General features: G+C 56.2%; 2 protein-coding genes across 5 annotated transcripts in view; one reads left to right on the top strand and one right to left on the bottom strand.

Moving 5' to 3' along the window:
- The window catches only part of CTBP2 (C-terminal binding protein 2), a 153782-nt gene extending 135861 nt beyond the window's left edge, over positions 1–17921 (top strand). For all 4 annotated transcript variants that reach the window (XM_044240706.1, XM_044240707.1, XM_044240708.1 and 1 more), the window contains 8 exons: positions 5395–5549; positions 5749–5893; positions 9810–10016; positions 12781–12995; positions 13433–13563; positions 14051–14178; positions 14653–14770; positions 16524–17921. In XM_044240706.1, the coding sequence (XP_044096641.1) occupies positions 5395–5549; positions 5749–5893; positions 9810–10016; positions 12781–12995; positions 13433–13563; positions 14051–14178; positions 14653–14770; positions 16524–16704 (1280 nt within the window). In that variant the 3' untranslated portion in view covers positions 16705–17921. The remainder of the gene's footprint in view (positions 1–5394; positions 5550–5748; positions 5894–9809; positions 10017–12780; positions 12996–13432; positions 13564–14050; positions 14179–14652; positions 14771–16523) is intronic.
- A 295-nt stretch (positions 17922–18216) lies between these two features.
- ZRANB1 (zinc finger RANBP2-type containing 1) overlaps positions 18217–22577 on the bottom strand; it is a 58261-nt gene continuing 53900 nt past the window's right edge. Inside the window, exon 10 of the mRNA XM_044240709.1 lies at positions 18217–21451. Within this exon, the coding sequence (XP_044096644.1) occupies positions 21233–21451 (219 nt within the window). The 3' untranslated portion in view covers positions 18217–21232. The remainder of the gene's footprint in view (positions 21452–22577) is intronic.

Genomic DNA, 22577 nt, shown 5'->3' with positions numbered 1-22577 from the left:
AGCCGATTCCCGGTGCCTTTGGAGCTGCTGAGGGGAGCGGCCGCCTCTTGTCCGTCTGCGGGCCCCCAGAACCATGCCCGCCCCGCATGCCAGAGCCCGTCGGAGAGGAGTGAGGCCAAACCCCACTCTGGGGAGTCCGCCTCGGAGAGGCGCTGCTGCCAGGCGGGCTGGGAGCTGCGAGCTGCTGTTGGTCTCCCGGAACCGACCCGACTTAGGTGTTGGCTGGGACACATGCTGCGTGCGGGGCGTGCACCTGCTCTCGGCCCTTGACCCTCAGACTGGGAGTGTCCGTTCCTCCACCATCACCTCCCACCAGGCCAAGCCAGCCTCCACCGTCAGAACCGTCCAGCCGTAAGACAAGACCGCCCAAGAAAAAATCGAGTTCTGCGTTCGTGGTGGGGGACACATACGTGCGTGTGTCAAGTTCTCAACATGATCCTGCGGCCTGGGCAGGGCAGGGTGGCCACCGAGAAACGCGTGTTTGCCCGAGGAGAACACAGACAGTGACGTGGACCCAGAGGTGAGGTTTCTAAGAGGAGCTGTGTTTTTTAAGCCCGAAAACAGTGCCGTGCTTACCGACACACATTCTGTTACAGTCGCGGCCTTGAAGCCTCACCCTCGTCTTGCCCATGTTTGTTCTCATGAAAGGCAAGGATTGCTGCCGTGGGCATGGGTGCCCAGGCCTCCGGACACAGGGACAGTCACTGTGCCTTTGCCAGCTTAACAGACCCACCTCTGAACAAGCAGGATGGTTGCGGCTGAGACCCCGTGGCTGACCGTGTAGGACCGTTTTTACTGTGTGGACAAACCGTGTTTACAAGCAAGGAGGACCTCTCTCCTGGACACGAGGCTTCTGGAACCCCGTGCACTAGGATAGAGGCTGGGACCCCCACCCAACACAGCCATGTGTGCAGGTCGAATGCCGAGCGTCGGACACAGGTGGATTTACGACCCGCGGTCAGCGTCCGCTCCCCAGTTTGACTGCAGTCATGAGCTTCAGCTCCACACTGTGGAAATGCAGGTCTGCGAAATTGGCCCTTTATCGGGCCTGCGATCTGAGTCTGTGTCTGGCCTTCTGGAAATCGGGACTGCTGAGCCCAGCGAGGAGGGTTGGTTGGTGCAGGGGTGCGGGAAGTGACTTTGGTTGAGGGGCACCTGCATTTAAACTTTTTTTTTAAGATTTTATTTATTTGTCAGAGAGACAGAGAGCACAGGCAGGCAGAGGCAGAGAGAGAAGCAGGCTCCCCACTGAGCAAGGAGCCTGATTGGGACTTGATCCCAGGAGCCTGGGATCATGACCTGCACCAAAGCCAGCGGCTTAACCCACTGAGCCACCCAGGCGTCCTGAGGAGCACCTGTGTTTGAGGGGAGGCTGTTCGTGGGTGCGGGGACACCAGGATCGGATCCCCAGCGGTCGTGGCTGGGGAGGCTCCAAATGCAGACCTGAGTGTCCTTTCCCACCCGCTCTGGACGTCTGGGGCTCTGGTGGTTGCATCTCCTCTGCCCCCCATCAGACATGCACCCATGAGGACAGGAGCCCCACCTGCTGCCCTCTGCTTTCCAAACCGCCTTGTGGGTTCTGGGAACTGAGGACCCATTTGATGGGCTCTGGGGTCTCTGGCTAAGCATGTCACACGGTGCATTTTATCTCCAATCTTTCTGAGGGCTCCGTGGATCTCGTGGTTCTTTCTAGGTGCTCATTCCATTGTCAGCCGCCAGAACAGCTGGTTCTGGCCCTGCGAGGCCTGGCTTGTGTTTTTTGGCCCCAGAGCAGCAGAGAAGGCCTTGGTGCAAATCCGTGCTGCTTGGCAGGCCCTCCACCCCCCAACCCGTCGTCAAAGCGTACTTGGCCAGTTCCTTGGCCAGGCGAGCAGGGGGTGACCCCGCGCCGGTGGAGCAGTCCCTCGTGACTGTCATCTGCGATCCTGGCTGACCCAGCACAGGTGTTGGGAGGGCTGCGGTCTGGGGACGGTCAGCAAGATCCAGTCAGTTGTCAGGCCTCTGCCTGCTGTCCAAACATGTTTACTGGGGCCACTTCGCTCTGGGCTAAAACGGCTTCGTTTCTGAAATCTTGAAACAGCAAAATCAAAAAAGCCTCCGGGTTGACAAGCAACAGAGACCAACTCAGATCTTCAAAACCAAGGCAGAGTTCTGTTGGGAGCGTGTCCGTGGCGTCTCACACAGTGTCTGGAAAGGCAGAAAACAGGTCTCGGACCCCACAGGGTCATGTCGTTGGGGGGAATCGTTTTCCTCCTCACTCACTCTGCTTAGGGAAGCCTGTCCCGTTCAGCCAGCTACAGCCCACTCAGACTGTGTCGCCTGGCAAAGAAGCAGCTCCTGGGAAACCTGCTATTCAGATAAGGTGGCTTTGAGGTTGGTTGACCAAAGAGCTGCCAGAGTCCTCCCTGGGGACCTCCCTTTCCTCCTTCCGGATCCATGGGGCCCATGGACTTGTTTTGCCCTGGACCATCAGCCACTTGTAGCAGAACGCCAGCAACACGGCCTGGTGCCATCTGTGTTTTCCACTGAATGTGTCTGATTTCACCACGTCTCACGTGCAGCTGCAGCTGTAGGTAACACCGGGCCCAAGGACAGCCGTCGGAGCTGGCCTAGAGCTGGGGCACCGGTCCCTGATGGCGAGCACATCCCTGCTTGTGCAGAGGCGAGCCTGAAACCAGCAAGTAATTGACACCAGGGGAGCCAGCATTGCCCTGCAGAGTTCATGCTGGACAAGTTGTTGAAAGGAATGTGCTGATAGGGGTTGTGTGTGTGTGCGTGCGTGTGTGTGTGTGTGTGTGTGATGTGTCTAACAGCAGCTGGAAGTATTCTAAATAGAAGGCGAGATTGCAGAAAGGGAGTAGTCGCTTTGACTCAGGGGCCACCAGGACCCCCGGCTCCTCATCAGCAAATATTTCCTCGGGCTCTGCTGGGTCCCTGGGACTGTGTGAGGTGGCTGGTGGTGGTCCTCGGTGTGGCCCATGGTTATGCTTGGCTCTGTCTCCCTGGCCATAAAATGGGAAGAAGAGTAACACAGTCATTCTTGGGGTTTGAGTCATGTCTGGTGATGGCTACTCTAGCTTTTGGGCACAGGCCTCCGTTTTTAGTCCATTCTCATTAAAGATTCATCGTGCCCTGGCTTTCCTCCCCAGGTTTCTCTAGTTTCCCCTGGCTGCAGAGGAGATGGGGCACTCCCTCCAGGCCCCCCATTTCCCATAGTCCCTTGAAAGGTTATCTTCAGTAACATGTCCGTTGCATCCTAGTAGACGAAAAATGACTCCAGTTGTTAGAAGCACTGAGCGATGCGTCGGTTAACGTGAGGCAAGATGGAAGGTCTGCTGACAGCTTCACCTGGCTGGCATTTCCAAGGCTCTTGTGGGAACCTCTGCCCCAACTTCTGTGAGGCTGTAGCGACAACAGGTGCTGGGTGGGGTGTGGCTTGAATTTCGCGGGGTTCTCTGGTGTGCAGGTGGACGGGAGCTTCCGGGTCTGAGGGCGTGAACACGGCGGTCCCTTTGTCCATAGAATGAGCCTCAGCGATGCCTTGGCTGAGCTTCCTCTCCTCCTCCGTGCAGCCCTTACACCTCGTGCCGACACACGGGAGTCTTGCCCGCTCCCACCACGCACGCAGCCAGCCCGGCTCAGCATCCATCCCCAGCACAGCCCTGTGGGCCTCTCCCTTGCCGGCTTTCCCATACAGGGCTTGCAGCCCGTAGCTGAGCGCGGGGCCTCATCTGGGAGCCCCTGGCTCTCTCGGACAAGCCTCAGCTGCATTCTGCCTGCCCAGCCTGAATGAGGGCAAAGGGTGCGTCTCGCCCAAGAGGAGGCGACCCAAGCCAGGGAGGGGGGGCGATCGCTAGGCAACCTGGAGCTTGTTGCCCAGGTAACAGGATCCATGCACTGATGCTATGGACGGACATTTCTGTGATGAGGCCCCTCAGCCTCTCCAGATGTCTTGGATGGCTCTAGAAGCCTGCCTTGTGCCTGCCCGTCAATTTCCTCTATGGCTGCTTTTTAATTAACAACTTGGATTTCTTACCATGATCACGAACTCCGCAAACACGGTCTCATGAACACCCTTGCCGGCACCTTTGGAGTCAGGTCAGGGTGTTCTGCACCCTGTGGGAGGAGTAGCCTGGGACAGGCCGGTGAATCTGGCCCATAGTCCAAGACCGCCAGTCCTGTGGGAGTCCGACCTGGGCTTGGCAGCAGCTTTGGGGAGTGAAAGAACCTGATGGAAGAAGATGGGCCCATCAGGATTTGGTCAAAATCTCACCCTTTTCTTGGCCAGAAGGAAGGGCAGAGGTAGGACTTTTAATGTGTGCACATCAAGTTGACATGAGCTGCGGCCCCCACTTCAGCTGCCTACTCCAGGGGCCACTCCCCGTGCTGTGCCCCAGGGTCCTCGTTCTACTAAAGGGGCTAGGGATGAGAGGAGAGGCTGTAGACCACCATGTGAATTACTGCCCCTCACTTCCCTCTGCGGAGTTGGGGGTAAAAGCCGGTCTCTAGGGGTCCTGATTCACGATGGCACCCTTGGTCTTTGGGGAAACCTCCATTCGTACACACCCACCTTGACCTCTTGTGGAGCCTGCCTGCCAGTTAGGCCAAGAAGAACACTAGCCGAGGGCTTACAGTCCTGCAGCAAACAGCTTTGGTGCCCCAATCCCCACCTGCCTTGGGGGACAGAGGCTGGTGAGGATATGGGGGAGGGGAGCCCCCATTTTCCCACCTGGTACAGAGGATGTGGGGGCTCCGCTTCACTTGGATGTCCTGCTTCGGGGCCCCGGGCTCTGGGTTAGGCGGTAGTTTTGTTGCCGCTCAGAGGCTGGGAGGGACTGATCCCTCGTGAGTCCCAGCTTGGGACTAGAGGAAAACACTCCCATGGGGTGCGGGAGCCATGACCTGTCCATCTGGTTTCATTTTGTACCCCCTCATGTTTGTTTGGAAGGTGTTGGAGTCGGGAGGGGTTGGGGGGAGCCCCTGCGGGTCCGGCTGGTGCTGGGAGCAGGTGTGTTGGAAACAGATGTCCTTGGCTCGAGTTGCACGTGGCGATGGGCTTCGCTGCTCGGTGGTTCCTGTTCGCTGTACTTGACATTGCTCACGGAGACCCAGGTCTCCCTCAGACATCCACCCAGGCAGACCCAGCAGACAGATGCTCCCCCGACCTGGTCTCCTCGGCTTGTCCCAGGATCTTCCCCAGTGACTCCAAAGGAGCCTGTGGTCTTGAGCCCAGGGGAACCCAGGTGGCTTTGTGGGTTCGTGGTCCACCCAGGGAGTCGGGAGGAAGCCCTGGGGTCCTGCAGACCTGATGGATGTGGGTACAGGGGGGCTCTGTCCCCCAGTGTGGGACAGGCCACTGTGCCCGCCTACCCCGTCACCCTCCCGTCCTCACAGGTATCCGCCCCCAGATCATGAACGGCCCCCTGCACCCCCGCCCCCTGGTGGCGCTGCTCGATGGCAGAGACTGCACCGTGGAGATGCCCATCCTGAAGGACCTGGCCACCGTGGCCTTCTGTGATGCACAGTCCACTCAGGAGATCCACGAGAAGGTGGGCCCCACCCCCACCCCAAACACCACCTCCCTGTCCGCCCTCCCCCTCTGCTGTCACCCACGGTCCCCCGCAAAGCACAGCCCCAGGCCACTCAACCTGGGGAGCGTTCACGCCCACGCTGCCCCCTCTGCAGGGGGTGCAAGTCGGGCGGGGGTGGGGTGGGAGCTCCAGCCTTGCTCTGCTCGCCCCGTCTCAGGTTCTCAATGAAGCTGTTGGCGCCATGATGTACCACACCATCACCCTCACCAGGGAGGACCTGGAGAAGTTCAAGGCCCTGAGAGTGATCGTGCGGATAGGCAGCGGCTACGACAACGTTGACATCAAGGCCGCCGGCGAGCTCGGTGAGTGCGTGGGGCCAGGAGCAGCTGTTCAGAGGGAGCCTTGTTGGGCGCCCCACCCCCACCCTGAAAACACGGGCGGGAACGCACCTGCCGGACCCAGGACCCCACCTGGCGCCAGCGCTGGCTGGGCCAGGCTATCTCACGTGGGAAGGACAGAAGCCAGATGAGCCAGGGGCCTGTCCTTGCAGTGGGGACCCCGTGAGTGGCCACAGGTCAGCGCTGGCTCGTCGGGACCCATCACCCGGAAATGCCAGAGCTGGGCGCACAGCACGGGGCTCAGAAATGGGGTGTCAGGCGTTCCTAGGTCTCCAGTCCTGGCATAGAGCCGTCCACCCAGAAACCTGCCCGGGTCGGCGCCGATGCAGGTGAAGTGGAGCCCGGCACCTCCCGCCCAGCCCTTGTCAGACGGGGCAGGGTCTCCACAGAAAAGCAGGGGCAGCAGGTGGACCCCCACAGGCAGTTTCCCAGAGGTGGGGCCGCGGCCCTCTGCGTGGTCCCCGTCCTGTCCCAGCCCCTGCCGTGGGCTCTGCGTGTGAGGAGAGTTCACGGAGCGTGGACAGCAAGCGGCCCTCGGCTGGCCTGCTCGCCTTGCGAGGGCCCAGGGTCCTCCCACATCGTCTCCTCTGCTCTCGTCCTTGGGTCACGTTTGCGATGTGCCGGATCCACGCCCGGGTGCTTGGGCCTGTGCTCCACCCACGTCCAGGGGCACCCGAAGTCCTGGGGCCCTGCAGTCCGACAAGCTGTGGCCGTGCGGACACGCCGGTGGCCCTGGGGGCCCTGTCCCTCCCCACCCCTGCGGACGCGAGGGATCCCGACGTCAAGCGCTTACGGTCTCCGCTTCCTCCTCCATGGTCCTGGCCTGGGGTTTTGAGTGAGGTTTCCCGGTGTCCTCAAGTGGTTCGTTCCCCCACTGGAACTGGGGGTGGGAGCTGGGGAGAGGCAGCCTGGCCGGTGTCGCGTCTCGTGCTTCTTCCTGGTGGCGCTCGGGCGCTCTGAGCCTGGGATAGGACAGTGGGGGTCACCCCAGAGGTGAACCCCAAAGGAAGAGGCAAGAGGTGGTCGTTCCCCAACAGATGCCTTTTTCCCCGCCCCCATCCTGGAAGTGGGGGGCTGTGTGGCAAGGGGCTTGGAAGATCCTCCCTACACCAGAGCGAAAAGGGGTGGCAGCAGACTCCAGACTCGTTATGGGGCCTGAGGGAAGCGACGGCTTCCTGTGTTGGCCCCGAGCGCTTGCTTCCGGCCTCAGGGTGCCCCTGAGCCCGCCTTGGTTGCCACAAAGAAACTTGGGTGATAGGAGTCCTCAGAAGCACGTCTAGCATTCCCTCAAATTTTCCATCTTTCCCAGGCGCCAACAAGAATGTTTTTGTTTGGAAACAAATGTTCTTTGTGCTCTTTGTAGAGCTGCCATCCCGAGTTCAGACAGCGACGGAGAATATAGTTGAACCCACAGAGCGGGGGCGGGGGGTCCTCAGACGTGCTTCCCTGCGCCCGCCCCGCCGTCCGTGTGCCCGCCCCTCGCCGCCCAGGCTCGGGTGAGGTGGTGGCGTGGAGTTCCCTTGTTGGGAAGCAGCCGCTTCTTTCCAGGGGGACATGGCAGGTCTCCTGAGCTTAAGTTGCCATCCCTCCACGTGCACATGCTCCCCACGCAGCCGGCCTGGGCCAGGAGGGGGACCTCCTTTCCCTACAACCAAAGGTGCCCCTGCTCCCCCGGCCACACGGCTGCCCTTGACAAGGGGGCCCGGGTGGAGGAGACCATGTTCCTGGGGCCCTGCAGTTCGGAACAGGGGACAAGGATGTCGGCTGTGGGGTTTCCATTGATCCTGGTGCGTGTGGAATTTGGAGAAGGGACATGGGCCTCTGTCCTGTCTCCATTGCACTGCACACAGCACTCTGTCCCCAGACCTTGTGCAAATGAGGACAGTGGCTGTTAAGTGCTGCTTGTGTCTGGGGCCTGCAGTGTGGCCTTCCTGAGAGGACAGGACGCTCCCTTCTCCGTGCTCACGGGAGCCTTTGCATGAAGACAGTGGGCCGGACTGGATGCTCTGAGTGGAGAGCGGGGCGAGCTCAGGAAACAGCTGTGTCCCCTGCCCGGAGCAGTTAGAGGGATTCAGCCCGTCTGCAGGGGATCCCCAAGAACCAGGGAGCAGGGCAGCAGGGGGGAGCAGGGGAGCTGGGAGGTTGCTGGAGGCCTCTGAGCTTCTGAGCCTCTCTCGGGCTCCTTTATCAGGCTTCCACTTCAGCAGCGGGGACAGCAAAGCATGGAACTATTGATGGAAAAAGCAGCTCAGCCACTGGGCTCGGGCCTTGGGGTGAGACGGCTATGACTCTTGCCCTACAGATGGTAGAAGCTTCTCACCTTGGCCTTGGATGTGCCCTGACCTGAAAAATCATCAAGGCTTTGAGGTGTCAGAGGAAGGTGCCCATTGCCCTTGGGGCAGGACGGTCCCTCCTGGTGCCCACAGCCTCTCCTCCAGTTTTTGGTCTCTGCAGCCAAGGAGCGACATGTCGGAGTTTAAGGGTGCAGGCTGAGCAGTGTCCCCCTGTGCCCTTCCAGGGAGTGGGCAGGTGCAGTGCTCTGTGTCACATGGACCCGCACGGGGACCCCCTCCTCTGGCACATCCCCTCCAGTCTCGGCTCCCGGGCCGTAGCTGGTCCCAGGCCCGGGTGGTTGCCTGGGCAGTGGCCAAGGGTCCACACTCTGCTCCTTCACTGACGGGACCCTCTTGCTGGGCTCCGGCCACACCATCTCAGGTTCCTCAGAGGACTGGAAACCATCTCAAATGGCAAACGATTTCCATGAACCCTGGCTTATGGCGCAGTCCGAGTTCTAAGCTTGCCGGTTTCATATGGAGTGGCCTCCTTTGTGGCTGTTTGCAGAACGGACTTGTAGCTCGTGGAAATTTCGGCCGCCTAGATCTCAGTCACGCTGTCCCCGCAGCAGGTGGCTGGGGCCAGATGGGACCAGGTGGGACACTCGTGCGGGTTTTCACTCTCTGAGCGGTCTGTCCCCCTCAGGGCATCACTGAGACCCTGGACCTCAGGGCCACCCTCGTGGAGAGGTCACACAGCTGCTAGAATGGGGTGCTCAGCACAGCTCAGCCTGTGGTCCTCTTTTCCCTCCCGTGGAGTCACAGTGGCTCAGGTGCTCTTGTCCCCACTGGCGGGCTTGAGAAAGAAGAGGAAGGCAGGGCTGCCTTCTTGGGGGCCCTGCCCCGTGTGTTCCTTGGGTCCCAAACCTGGGATTCAAAGGCGGTTTTCTGAGCTGGTCTGACAGGCTGCCTGGATACCTGTGTCCCTCAGAAAGCTGCTTGTCCGGCAGACTTGGCATTCTTCCCCAGACACCCTCTACCGAGGAAGGTCAGTGCCTCGCTCTGCCGGCCGAGCCGTGGCCTGGTCCTTCAGCAGCCTCTCGGCCGCAGGGCCCTCCCCTGTCCACCCCCGCCCCGCCACCGGGCCTGGGGCTCAATTCAGGCATCTGCTCTGTCCTGGCCGGGCCTGGGGCCCATGTTGAGGGAGAGATGCTTTTTCAAAACAAGTATTAACATTTCATCCCACGGGAAGGAGTCAGGTCGGCTCTCACGAGGGGCTCTGCGGCTCAGCTCCTGCTGCTCCACGGCGGACACGGGCAGGTTTCCAGCCTCTGGGCTGCTCGCCCCTTGCAGCTGCCCACCACTCGCTTCCCAGAAGCACCGAGTGTAGGAGCAAAGGGCGGGCAGGATATGGGCTGAGTGCGGGTCGGGGGCTGCGGCAGCTGGGACGGGTGTGGGAGCTGGAGGCCTCTGAGCATTGGAGCCTGACCTGCCGGCGGCTGGAGGGCCAGCCCCGCCTCCCCAGCCCTCAGCTAGGCACATGGTGCGCCCTGGAGCTCCCCCTTCGCCGAGGGTCCTCACACGGGGCCTGGCCCTGTCCTCTCCAGGCATCGCCGTGTGCAACATCCCGTCGGCGGCCGTGGAGGAGACGGCGGACTCCACCATCTGCCACATTCTCAACCTGTACCGGCGGAACACGTGGCTGTACCAGGCGCTGCGGGAAGGCACGCGGGTCCAGAGCGTCGAGCAGATCCGGGAGGTGGCCTCGGGAGCGGCGCGCATCCGTGGGGAGACGCTGGGCCTCATCGGCTTCGGTAGGTGCCGCTGCCCAGCCCCGAGCCCCCTCCGGCCAGCCCCGGGAGCTGGGTCTTCAGGGCTGGGCAGGGAGCGGGCAGCGTGGGGGGTGGTCTCCGGCTGGCGACGGGTGAGGCCGTGTGCCCACAGATGGCCCCGGGCGGGGGCTGCTGGAGGCGCCCTGCAGAGAAACCAGCAGACTTGGGGCTCGAAGCGGGGCTGGTGGCTGAGCCTAGACCTGGGCCATGGGCAAGGCCCAGGCCCTGGAGGCTCTCAGATGCTAGGCCAGGGTGGCAGCAGGGAGTCCCTGAAAGATTCTGAGCCGGAAGGTGGCACGGTCCGGCCGTCCGCTTAGAAAGCTCGGGATGGAGGCAGGGAAAGGTCTCCCAGGAGTCCGCTGGTGGCCCTGTGAGCATCTTGCACGGGTCACCGAGATCAAGGTGACCTGTGTCAGGAAGCAGCCTGATGACCTGGTGCTGACAACACGGGGGCTCCAGTGGGCCACACTGCACGCAAGGGCCCTTGCTTTTCTGCGGAAGCTCAGCCCCGCTGCTCGGCCATTACGTGACCTTGAGGAAACTCGCTGACCTTTCTGCCTCAGTGTCGCAGTCTGTACATCAGGAAGGGCTTGAGCCTGGGACTGCCCCTCAGGATTCAGAGGCCTCAGGAGAAGCACGTGGGGTGGGTCACAGGTCCTTGGCAGGCTGTCACTCGACCCTGCGTTCAGAGCTCTGTTTCCCGAAAACCAAGGGTCAGGGCCCCTGGGATGGGAGCTGGGTTTCTTCGGGGCGCGCGCAGCTCACTCCCCAGGGTGAGTTCAAGACCCCAGGTGTCAGGGTGACCTCGCTCATGAGGGCGATCTTGCACAGGGTTTACAAAGGAGTCCTCACTTGGTCTCTTAAGGGGCCGTGGGAGGGCCGCAGCGCCCTCTGCTGGCGCCCGCTGGGCCTCCCGTTGCTCTGCGCGGGGCTCCAGGGGACGGTTCTCGGGACGGCGCCGGCCTTCTGACACCCCGCGTGGCTGAGCCTTCGCCGGCTTTTGCAGCCGCGGGGTGTGAGCCCCGTTTACCCGAGACTGTCAGCCGGCACCGCCTCAGCCCCCGCTCCCCGTGTGCTCTGTTGGCGGCGCCGCCTCGCCGCCCTTCGGGTCTGTCTAGAGCCTTCCAGAAGTGTGGGCCGGACTCGGATGGGAGGGTCCTGGCCGGAGGCTGCCCGGTGCCTCCCGCGAGAGCAGTCGCTTGCCGGAGGCTTCGACCGCTGAGAGGCCGCAGCAGCAGGATCCGGAGTGGGGGCGGCCGGGCCCGAGCGTGGCCCGGCGGGGGCGGGTGGGGGGATGGGGCTCGGGCAGCGCCAGCCGCGGCAGCCGGGTACACGCAGACCTTTCTTCCTTTGCCAGTTGGCTTCTCCTGCCCGGCTCAGTTTTTGTCAAGTTAGTAACAGAGTTCAGTCATTCGGTGTGGGAGAAACTTAGGAAAGCCTCCTGGCTCACGGGGACGCCAGCGAGAAGATGAGGGCTGGGGACTAAGGAAGGGCAAAGGCTGGAGAAGCTCGCGGGGCCGGCAGCGCCCCCCAGGGTGGGGGGGACCCGTCTCCAGGCCGAGTGCGTTAGGCCGCGGGAGTGAGGGGGGCCTTCTCGTGTGGGCCGGGCTGCGGGGTCGTGTGCCCCGTACTTCGGGGACGTCGGGGGGCTGTAGGTCGCCCGCACTGTTCCTCCCCCGCCCTCTCTGCCGTGCCCGCCTCTGGGCTGGGCTGCGCGGCTGCGGCCCTGGGGGTGAGCCTGGGGGTGAGCGGGCTCTGGTGCCCCCGCGGCGGGCCTCCGGCCTGCGCCTCCCGCCCAGGCTGCCCTGCCCCGCTGACGGGAGCCCACAGCCCGCCCCCATGGTGCCCTCACGTGGGCTTCCTGTGTGGGAAGCGACACCTGCCCAGCGCCGTCCTCCTTCCCCTGCGCCACTGAGCGGTGGTTTCATCCGAAGACGGATCGTGCGTGCTGCCCGGAGGAGGCCGCTCCGGCCCGAAACCGCTCTGGGAGGCAGGAGGCGCCGGCTCGGGGGTTCCATGGGGTTCCGTGGGTTTGTGCAAAGGACAACGCCTTGGGAGTCAGGGAGGCTGTTAGGTGGTGTGGGTTACTGCCCCGCTTGAGGGGGCCTGGGGCTCCCCGCGCAGGTCAGAACCAGCCGACACACCCGAGAATTAGCTGGCCCGGCACTCCCTGTCAGAGTGAGTCCCAGTGCCTCTCTGCCTCAGGACCCTCTGCAGGGGTCCGTTTTGACCCCCCCTCACCCCCACCCCCACCCCCACCCCCGCCTTCATGAGCAAACCCAGTGCTAATGGGCGAGAGACTGTTCTCTGTCACTGCCCTCGCTGTCTCGGGAAAGGAAGCTTGGCTTAAGGCTGCTGTGGACCCAGGAACATCGGGGAGAGCGAAATCTGAGTGGGAGACTACAGACAGGAATGGCTGACGCTGGGGGGGGGGTACACATGGCATTCACCAGAACATTCTCCAGAACATTCTCTCTAGCTGTGCTGACGTTTGAAAATGTCCATCGTGGGAACCTGGACACACACGCCCCCCAGCGCAGACAGCGGGCCCCTGCACAGCTCACCCAGGAAGCCGAGGAGACATGCGGGCCGAGCGCGTCCCCAGGCTTCAGTTACGCCGCTCCCCCGGCTGGCGGTCCTGCTGCTGGCGGGGACAGCTCAAGCCCCCACGTGGCATCCGGAGCGCTGAGCGGTGGCCGGCGGGACGGTGGACTCGCTCACCTGGATGCTTGCTCTCTCCGCACAGGTCGCACGGGGCAGGCGGTTGCTGTTCGAGCCAAGGCCTTTGGATTCAGCGTCATCTTTTATGACCCCTACTTGCAGGATGGGGTCGAGCGGTCCCTGGGCGTGCAGAGGGTCTACACCCTGCAGGACTTACTGTATCAGAGCGACTGCGTCTCCTTGCACTGTAATCTCAACGAGCATAACCACCACCTCATCAATGACTTTACTATAAAGCAGGTAACTGGACATAGATACCCTCAGCCCCTGGAGACTTCCATCAAAGCAGAAGGGGGTGGGGCGGGAAGTAGTCCATGGACACATGCGTGAAAAGGAAAGACCATCCCCCAGGACGTCAGTGAGGGGCCAGACAAGGCCCCAGCACGGGATGGGCCACCTGGAGCTGGGCCAGACAGGGGCCGGCCCAGGACCCAGCAGGGACCTGTCTCAGTCGGGTTTGGCCTCCCAAGAAGCGACAGGCGGGTGACCGGTCTTTATGGTGCGCTCTGAGGATACGGAGAAACTGACCCAGCTGTCCGTCCCCTTCCCCAACCCGCTGCACACACACCCAGCAGCCAAACCAGCCAGAGTCCTCCGGCCGCAGCCGGCTTCTTTCAGCCTCCCGGCAGGTGCCTTCCAGCGTGGTGGCATCTGACGGCCTTCCTTTCGTCCTGCAGATGAGGCAAGGGGCGTTCCTTGTGAATGCGGCCCGCGGCGGGCTGGTGGATGAGAAGGCCTTAGCCCAAGCCCTCAAGGAAGGCAGGATACGAGGGGCAGCCCTCGACGTGCACGAATCGGAGCCTTTCAGGTGGGTGCGCCGGGCTGCCGGCCTCGCGCGGTGACCCCGGGGCCTGCTGCTGCCCTGAGCTCCCCCCACACTGGGACTGTGGGGCACGTCCCCAGAGCAAGGGCCCCCGGGGAGGAAGCTGGAGATCGTCTGACGGCCTCTGTTCTGAGGACGGTGCTGTACTTTGCGTGAGTGTAAAAGCGCCAGAGGGCCCCCGGGGGGGCGTCAGAAAGTGTCTCAAAGGAAGAACCATGTGGGAGTCTTGAGCGACTGTGCACTCTGCTGACACGTGGGCCCTGCCGGTCCTCCGGGGAGCCTTTCTCCTGACACTTGTTTTAGCAGTTCGATCAGTACGTTCTTAAATTCTCAGCCTTTAGGAAACGTACTACCCCCCCGTTCCTCCATGCGGGCAAACTGGCCAGTAGGCTGCTGGCCGCGAGCTCTGCTCTTGGTGAACGAGGTAGGGCCCGACACTCTTCTCATTTGCCGTTTGTGTGCATTTATCTAGCTTTGCTCAGGGTCCCTTGAAAGACGCACCGAATCTCATCTGTACGCCCCACACAGCTTGGTACAGTGAGCAAGCCTCGCTGGAGATGCGGGAGGCGGCGGCCACCGAGATCCGCCGGGCAATCACAGGTGAGCCGGAGCCCTGCGGCTCAGCCGCCCCAGGCCTGATAAGGCGCGCTGGGGGTTAGAGAGGCCTGCTGCTAAGGGCACAGGAGGGGTTAGGGATCAAGTCGATGACATGTGGAAGGAACTGGGCCCAGTTCATCCAGGCTTTGCACTCGATTCCAGAGGGAACGGCTTCCTTTTCGAACAGTCGGCGTTAAACATGCAAACTGTGGAGGGAGTTGGGAATGGGGGGCAGGGGCTCCTTTCTGTTCCAGAAGGGTGGAGTGGGCGGGAGTGAAGAGCTCAGGACTCGGGCCCCACGACTTCACCTTTTCTGAAAATTAAAGGGCTGGCCCTCATTCTGGAGTGGAAGACTCTACACTCGGGTTTCCATAGTTGGAACATTATAGGGGGTTCCCCCAGCAGCAACTACTGTGGTCTCTAACTCCCTGTGACCTTAAAAAAATACATCTGGTAATTTTAATCATCGTATTCCAGGTCGCATCCCGGAAAGCTTAAGAAACTGTGTGAACAAGGAATTCTTTGTCACAACAGCTCCCTGGTCAGTAATAGATCAGCAAGCAATCCATCCAGAGCTCAACGGCGCCACATACAGGTGAGGAGTGGAACGGCACTGACCTCGGCTGGAGCCCCCTTGCCCCCTACTCTGGGGAGAGTGGGGCAGAGAGGCGGAAACCGCGGCAGACAGCTCCCTGCCTGGAGTCTGTGCAGACCTCACATTTTTTCCGATGCCCAGTTTCTGTGGAGCAAAGACCATTCTCGGGATAACAGCCTAGAATCGGGGTTCCTATTTATGAAAGGAGTGGGAATGAGCATGCATTCCCCCAAAGGCTCTGAACACTATGGGGAATGACTGGTGCATTCCAAGCCACTTCAAAGGCAGAGGGTTTCTGGGTGAGAAGGTACCAGAAAGATTTTCAGGGGGAAGGACTTGTTGATGAATCTGTTTTCTAATTTGAATTCTTCTGGCCCAGAGCCCACATAGCCTCTGGAAGGGAGCAAGGTTTCACTGGTGATAGTTTCCCATGGTTCAGTCCCCCCACCATGGCTGGGCTCACAGGGAAATCAGTGTTCTGCTTTTATAAAAGAGCTGCAGCCTTGAATTCCAGAAGGAAACTTCTGTCTTGCTTACTGTAGCCCACAGTTGCCCGTTCGCTGGTGGTATTCACTTACCCGGCTGGAGCTTTCTCCCCTGGGGCCCAGCCTTGGCACTGTGCGATGTGTCTCGGCGACCCTGGCCTCCACCAGCACTCCCAGCCCTAATAGCCGAAAATGGCTCTAGCTGTTGCCTCACATCCCCCGCTGTGAACCGCTGCTCTAAGCTTGGGGGCCGGGGAGGTGTAACTAGTGTAGGGAGGACCCCTAGGTGAAGGCTCTCCTCCTGGGCCTCGTGTTTTTTTCTGCGTTTCAGTTCGCCATGTTCTGTTCATGTCCTACCTGTATCATTGCTTGAACCTGCCTCTGCCCCAGGGTCATGTTCCTTATTGTTGGCAGCCTATCCTTTAAAGGCCACATCTTAATTCTTCCCTTTGACAGACCGAGACTCCCCGGCCCCTTGAAATACAACACATGCTTGAAGGCCTGTAGCTCCCCCAAGTCACAGAGGGTCCTTGATGTCTGACCAGCCAGTGAGCAGCTGTGTCAGGCCGTAGGTTGGGAAGCCATGGGTCAAGGATTTGAGAATGTTGAGAATCAGTCTTTTAATTCTGAAGCACCTGCCTCCTAAGTCTGTTTTATCCTAGGAATGTTCCAGTTCCTAGGAATGTTTCAGTACACGGACTCGAGTTTGTGTTAAGAACCACATGTTCTGTGGGTGGCTTAATGCCTCCTGTCCTTGCACACACGCAGCTTGTGTGCCCGCGATGGAAGCGGAGTCTGCGCTGGCTCCCTCTTCCCCTGCTGCTGCGTCCCATTTCACATCTCTGGTCACGAGAGCACGCGGCTAGGTCGCCTAGGGAGCCCCATTTTGTATCAGAGTACGACTTCATCCTGTCTGTCGGGAAATCATTAGAAGTATCAGCATAATTAATGAATGCTAAGGCAGTCAGACAACTTGGGAAGTGGTTTTTTTTTTGTACCAGACATTTCCCAAATGCAATACAGGGTCTATGGACAGAATTAACACAGGCTATTGCCATTGTGTGAAAAGCAAAAGTCTGTGGCAGTGTTTTGATAGGACTATCGATTTTATTGAATTAAGTATCATCGTTTTGTTTTTCATGTAGATTTCTCCCTACTTTGCCAGTAAAGTGACAAACTAATGTATTTTTTAAAACAGTAGGCAGAGCCAAGAGCTCGGCTCCTCCCTGCTCCCGACCTAACTGGCCCTTTCTCTGTGTGCTCCTCAGATACCCGCCAGGCATCGTCGGGGTGGCCCCGGGCGGACTTCCTGCAGCCATGGAGGGCATCATCCCCGGCGGCATCCCGGTGACTCACAACCTCCCCACAGTGGCACACCCTTCCCAAGCTCCCTCTCCCAACCAGCCGACAAAACATGGGGACAATAGAGAGCATCCCAACGAGCAATAGCAGAGAATGACAGAATGACGAGCGGTCATCATCAGAAAAACCTGGGACCAAGAGACAGTGAAAACTAGATGAACTGAGGAAAGGACTTGGACCCCGTCTTTTTAACGGATTCCGGACATATGCATCATGGACGCTGCAGTGTTAGGAGAGCAAGAAGCCGAGGTGTGGGAAGGCTGGAGCCGCCGTCCGGTGACGCGAGCGCTGAAAGACTAGGACGTGATTTATTAACGACCAACTTCTGTTATTGTGTGTTACGTTCTTCATCTGTGCATCCAATCACAAAGAATAAATAGATCCTTTTCCTTTATCAGCCCCTTGGGCACAGCAGGTCCTGAACACCTTGCTTCTAGAATGTTGCATCAGGAGTTCCAAACGTCAAAATAAAAAAATACTAAGAGGAAATCCCCCTCCTGTGACTCCAGTCCCTTCAGTCCATGGGGGCTGGTGGCCTCTTTTGCTGAGAGGAAGATTAAATTACTACAGAGAATGGGGAGAAAACTGTGCCCGTTAGACCGCCGCGAGCGTACAAGCTCCTGTACAGAAGTCTCTCCCCCATCTGAACTGCATACTGAGCGGGCGAGTTGGTTGTGAATTCAGTAATACCCTCTTGATGATGCAAAAAAAAGGAAAAAAAAAAGAAAAAAAGAAAAAAGTATTAAGTTTCACAAGCTGTTTGTACTCAAATATATTTTCTCAGTTTCAGATCCTCAGCTATTTTATTGAGTGGAAAGTCTTGAGCTGAAAGAGTTCAAGAAAAATAATGTTGCATTTCCTTATGTCTCAGGAAACACTTTTTATGGTAACTTGTCAGATTGTCTATGAACAAACCCACTTTTTTAGACATTGATAAATCTTCTTTTCTTCACGTGATATTTTATACAAGAACACTTCAGGTGTGTTACTAGATGTGACTGATTTTAACAAATCCTATTAGATTTGTATCAACTAGTTACATGTTATATTCATAGTCTTTTGTGAATCATCGCCTTTTTGTTTAAAAGATGGCCTATTTTGAGCCTTTGTATAGGTACATTCCTGTTTTTGTGACAAAAAAAAAAAAAAAAAAAAAAAAAATCCTTTAAAACTGTCCCAAACAGAAAAATAATGGCTATCGGAAGTGTTTTGTTTTAGTGTGAGTTACCGCTACTGTGTCTGTTTATTGTAAGGTGGACATTTAGCGTTCAGTGCAGTTTTCAATAAAAAGTAATAAAAATTTGTAAAGTTCTGAAATTCCAAGTACATCTCACCCAGGTAAAAATTCTCCACAGGAGATGTTTTAAAGGCAACTGTATCCTCTATTAGCCAGTTTTCAACTTGTGTTCCTTCTGGGTTCAAAGACCAACACTTTCCCATCTGCCCATTCTATAACCAGATTCGGGAACGCAGGTGATACCTGTGATAGCTTAAAGGAGAAATAAGAAAACCGCCCACTAAGGCCATCATTATCAAACTGTGACATCCTCAAGATGAAATAGTGGGTTGGAACTATGTCGATCCAAGAAACAAAATTGGTCAAGTTAGAGAGTTTTGATTTTAATTTACCCAAAAGCAAAATTACCTGGCTCAAGCATTAATGCAGGAAGGGAAGTGAATCTCAAAATTCTTTTAAATGATATTTACAAAGAAATGTTGCAAAATAATTAACATCAGCCATTTCCATGTTAAGAACTTGAAGTTGATGTAAAGGATTTTCCTTCATGAATAGCATTAAACTCCTTCACACTAGTGGTATCCACAAGTATCAAGCCATCCATCAGGTCCAATGCCAGGTTCCCAACTCCCTATCACTTTCTCCCTCCCCCTTCCCATGAAGAAAGGAGAGGGGAGGGGCTGTGATGGGGTCCTCAAACATCAACCTCCTCGCTCATTTGAAGGTGGTGGTCCCATCCCAACCCTCCCAGAAAAATTACATTAAAACAACCTCCTGTGGATAGAGACAGAGCACATGGTTACTGATTGACCCATCACTCCAGGAAACGGAACAGGAGCTGAACATCCTTGTCACTTGTAACCAGGATGTTCTCAATGAGGGCACGACAGCAAATGCACAAAAAGGAGATTCCCCAACTGCCTAAAGATAGCAGTGTTCCCATAACACGGATGAAGTCTGAAACACGGTGAGCCTAGAATCAAAAACAAAAAAGGCCAGTTCAAATCCATGGTACACCTAGGTTTTGTTTAATTAGAACAGAAAACACCACACTGTATTCTCCCTAAAAAAGAACCATAACGTTAAATCCATACAGGTAAGGTATTACTGTCCAGAGTCAACCAAGACCTCATCTTGGAGAAAAGGACTGTGTACTCTATCTCGGGACAACAATTATGGCTGTTTAATAGTTCAAGAGCTTAACATAGCATTGATTCACCAACATTTTGGCCATTAGCAGCCAATCTGCTATGAAAACCATTTAGAGCCCCATCCCTGTCTGGAGCCTAGGAAATGCAATGCTCTACCTTTCCCACAGGGAAGAATGCTGTACCCCTTAAACTAGGTGTGGTCAGGTTCACTGATCATAAATAAATAAAGAGGCACCTGGGGGAAACCCCACTCAGCAGACCACCACACACGGGCTAACTACTGAGCCTGTGCTTTCTGGACAGCATTGACTGCGGTGTAGACCATAGTGACTAGATGCTTCTCTCAAACGTTTCTCTTTGGCTTCTTCAATTGGGAGGGTAGTTTTGCTTAACAGCAACTACAATAGGATCTGTGCCCACTAAAAAATTCTTCCAATGTATGGAGAAAAATTTATAGAGATGCTATGCTTAGTCAGAATGATAGCCTTCTAAAAACTTAATTACTGACCAAAACAAAAGCCAACCAGAGTCAATTCGTAGGGAAACCTAGCCACTTAGAACAGTAACATTTACCATTATTACACCAAAACTCATTTCTATGGAATCCAGAGAAGTTTCCTGCAAGTTTTAGCATATAGCACAAGTGATCCTTTCATCTTGGAATCCCTCTGCACTGCTCTGAGAGGGGAGAAGGAACTAAAGACAGGACATCTCATGGGTGTTTTTCTATCTTTAGTTTTCCAGCATCAAGTCAGAGGTTGTGCACATTTAAAACACCACCTAAACAGAACTTAGAAGAAAACAAGAAGCAAATATTTAAAGGTTTTTCACAGCCTTTTCATCAAAGGGAAGAAACTGCATGCATGTGTGCGCGCACGGGGCTGCTTTCCAAACTCCTTGCCACATCAAGAATCTACAAAGTGCTTATCAGGACACTAAGTCTTTTGTGTGTTCCTGAGATAGGTCTGAAATTTTTACCCAGTATTGAACATATACCTGAAGTGGTCAAATAATACTTTTTATAAAAAGATTTCTATCTAAGATTATAGTTCAAACTTTTAAATAAGAATGGCCACAATTAACCAACATGCAAAAATTCTCAGACTACTCTGAGAAATTCATTTTACAATGCATTTCCACCTTACTGCATTTTTCAATCTTTATTCTATGCTTAACTGTTCCCACTTAGCCCGAGCAAAGGCATGCCTTTCGAACACGATTTGCTTAAAGCAGAGCTGATGATAAAGCAAGAATCCAAAGAGCCTCTGCACGGCCATGTGGGAGAAGAACATTGTCAACCGAATCAAGTGCGCAAATCTCCCGCAGTTCATCTAGTGACAAGAGGGCCCGTTGCCCAGGCCCTTCCCTAACTTGGATCCAGGGAGTGACGACTCCCCGAGAGACTGCCACCCGGACTCTGGGAGAACTACCCTCATTTTGAGGGCACTCTTCCAAACAAATAAATACCTAAATACTGAAAAGGGGTGTACAGAAGCTTAAAAAAAAGACGAAATGATAGAAACCCAAACCCTTTCTGAAACAAGGGAATGACGTCTGTGTGAAGTCCGCTCACACAATCCTACTGTCCTTGCAGTTTGTTCCTTGAAGATCTGACTTCGTTTTATTGGGCACGACAGGAACTAAATTAAAATAAAAGCTTATTTTTATTTTTATATTTTGCTGTGGATAATTTGTACAAAAAGTTTCCAAATCTTTAATGAGCTCTAATGAGACTCAACGTAAAGTGGATCTCTTAAGATGGAAGTAGAAAGCCAGGTTCTACTTCAAAAAGAGTATCTCAAAGGAACAAAGAGTCATCTGCCATGTGCTTTCGGAGGTGCCCGTGCGGGAAAAAACTTCTCAGTAATACGAAGATGCTGGTACAACCTGTCCTATTACACAACTTCTTACACAACCACATGCGTCACATTTATAGACAGATTCACAATTTGAAAGGAAAAAAGTTCTGTCTTAATAAAATTAGGGGGGGGGTTCTTTTTCCTTTTTTTCTTTTTTTTAAACAAACTGTAGTCCAAACAAAGTTCTGTCTCCTCACACAACAGATGCGTCATCGCCATGGGTGTGGATTAGAAAAGCCCTTCTGGGCAGATTCTGCCAGATCTGGTTCCTTCCATGCCTTGCGCTCTGCTTGGAGCGTGCACCACACCAGCTTTGGGGTCACCACAGAGCTGATACCCTGGTCTTTTGCTCTTTGATTTTTTTTTTTTCATTCATCTTCATCATCTTCATCTTCCTCTCCATCTGACAGGGACGTACAAGGCCGGATCTGTCGGTAGCGGTCAAGCCATTTCTCTACCATCTGCGTGACCAAGGGGTGGTTCCGCCGCCGAGAACTCTTCTGCATGGCTACCAGCACACCCCCTTCGGTCACACAGCAGTCCAGCCACTCCCTGAGCAGTTTCTCTTGCTGTTCCTCATTACCTAGCTTTTAGAGGAATGTAAAGAAAGGGGGAAATAATACCACAGATCAGAGACCTGCTAGGAAGTTTAATGAAAACATAGCTGACAGGATTACTAATGAAAAGGTCAAAGCAACCAACTTTTCACATAGTTTCAGCCTCTCATCAATTTTATGATAAAACCCAGTCTCCTATGGTTAAATAGAAAAATGTCTATGGGAAAATTCAAAGGAAAATCTCACGGAGGGAGAAACCACCTACTAATGGGTTAATTTGTTTGAAAGAACAGGAAAAACCAAATGTTACCTAATAAACTGATCTTGGCCAAAAAAACGCTAGAAAAAAGTCTCTGCTTCAAACACATGACAAGGTAAGTTTATTCAGTAAACTATTTACAGAACGAAGTTATAAAAATTATGTTCTAATTAATGTCTTGATGGCAGAAGTTTTATAATTTCTAGTACATTAAATAAAAGCCCAGTAATTTTTTAAGAATACGGGTTTTCGGAGAGTGTTCTTTCCCCACAGCCTCACTGCCCTGCCTGGTCTATACCTCCCTCGCCCCTGCCCCCCCCCCCACCGCTCCAGGCATCTTGTCTGGAGTCTCCACAGCAAGCAGCCCGTGCTCCTCTACAGAACAAACTGGCCCCAGGCCGCCCAGCTTGCCCAACGTCTAACCCAAGCTTTAAAAGGCTGCTGGCAAGCCCTCCGCCATCGCTGAGCCCCTCCAGCCCTTTCCCCCCGCAAACCACAGGGAGATGGCGCAGTGCCTCCCCTCCAGCTCTTCCCCCGCACTCGCTAGACTCTCTCCTCCCGCGGAGCTCACTTCAGGTGTCACCGCCTCAGACGCCTCCCATTCCGGCCCGACAGCAATCACGAGTCCCGCGCCCCCCAAGCCCCACCTTTCCAGTTTTCTCCTCAGCACCCCTCCGTGCCTCAGGGCAGGGACTGTCCTCTTCCCGTCCCTACTGCATGTGCACCCCACGACCTACAGAGCAACTCGGGGAAAGGGACGTGTCACGGTCTGAAGGACCGTGTCCACAGGACAAGCCGAGGGCCGGCGCCAGACACAGCAGTGGGGCTGGCTGTGCGGAGAAGGCCACGGTGGCAGCAAGGACACGGCGGGGTCCGGGTCCAGGTCCAGGCAGCAGG

Source organism: Neovison vison, chromosome 2, assembly GCF_020171115.1.
Source record: "Neovison vison isolate M4711 chromosome 2, ASM_NN_V1, whole genome shotgun sequence".
Lineage (NCBI taxonomy): Eukaryota > Metazoa > Chordata > Mammalia > Carnivora > Mustelidae > Neogale > Neogale vison.
The sequence above is the reverse complement of the archived record's forward strand: the minus strand, read 5'-3'. Positions and strand labels throughout refer to the sequence as shown.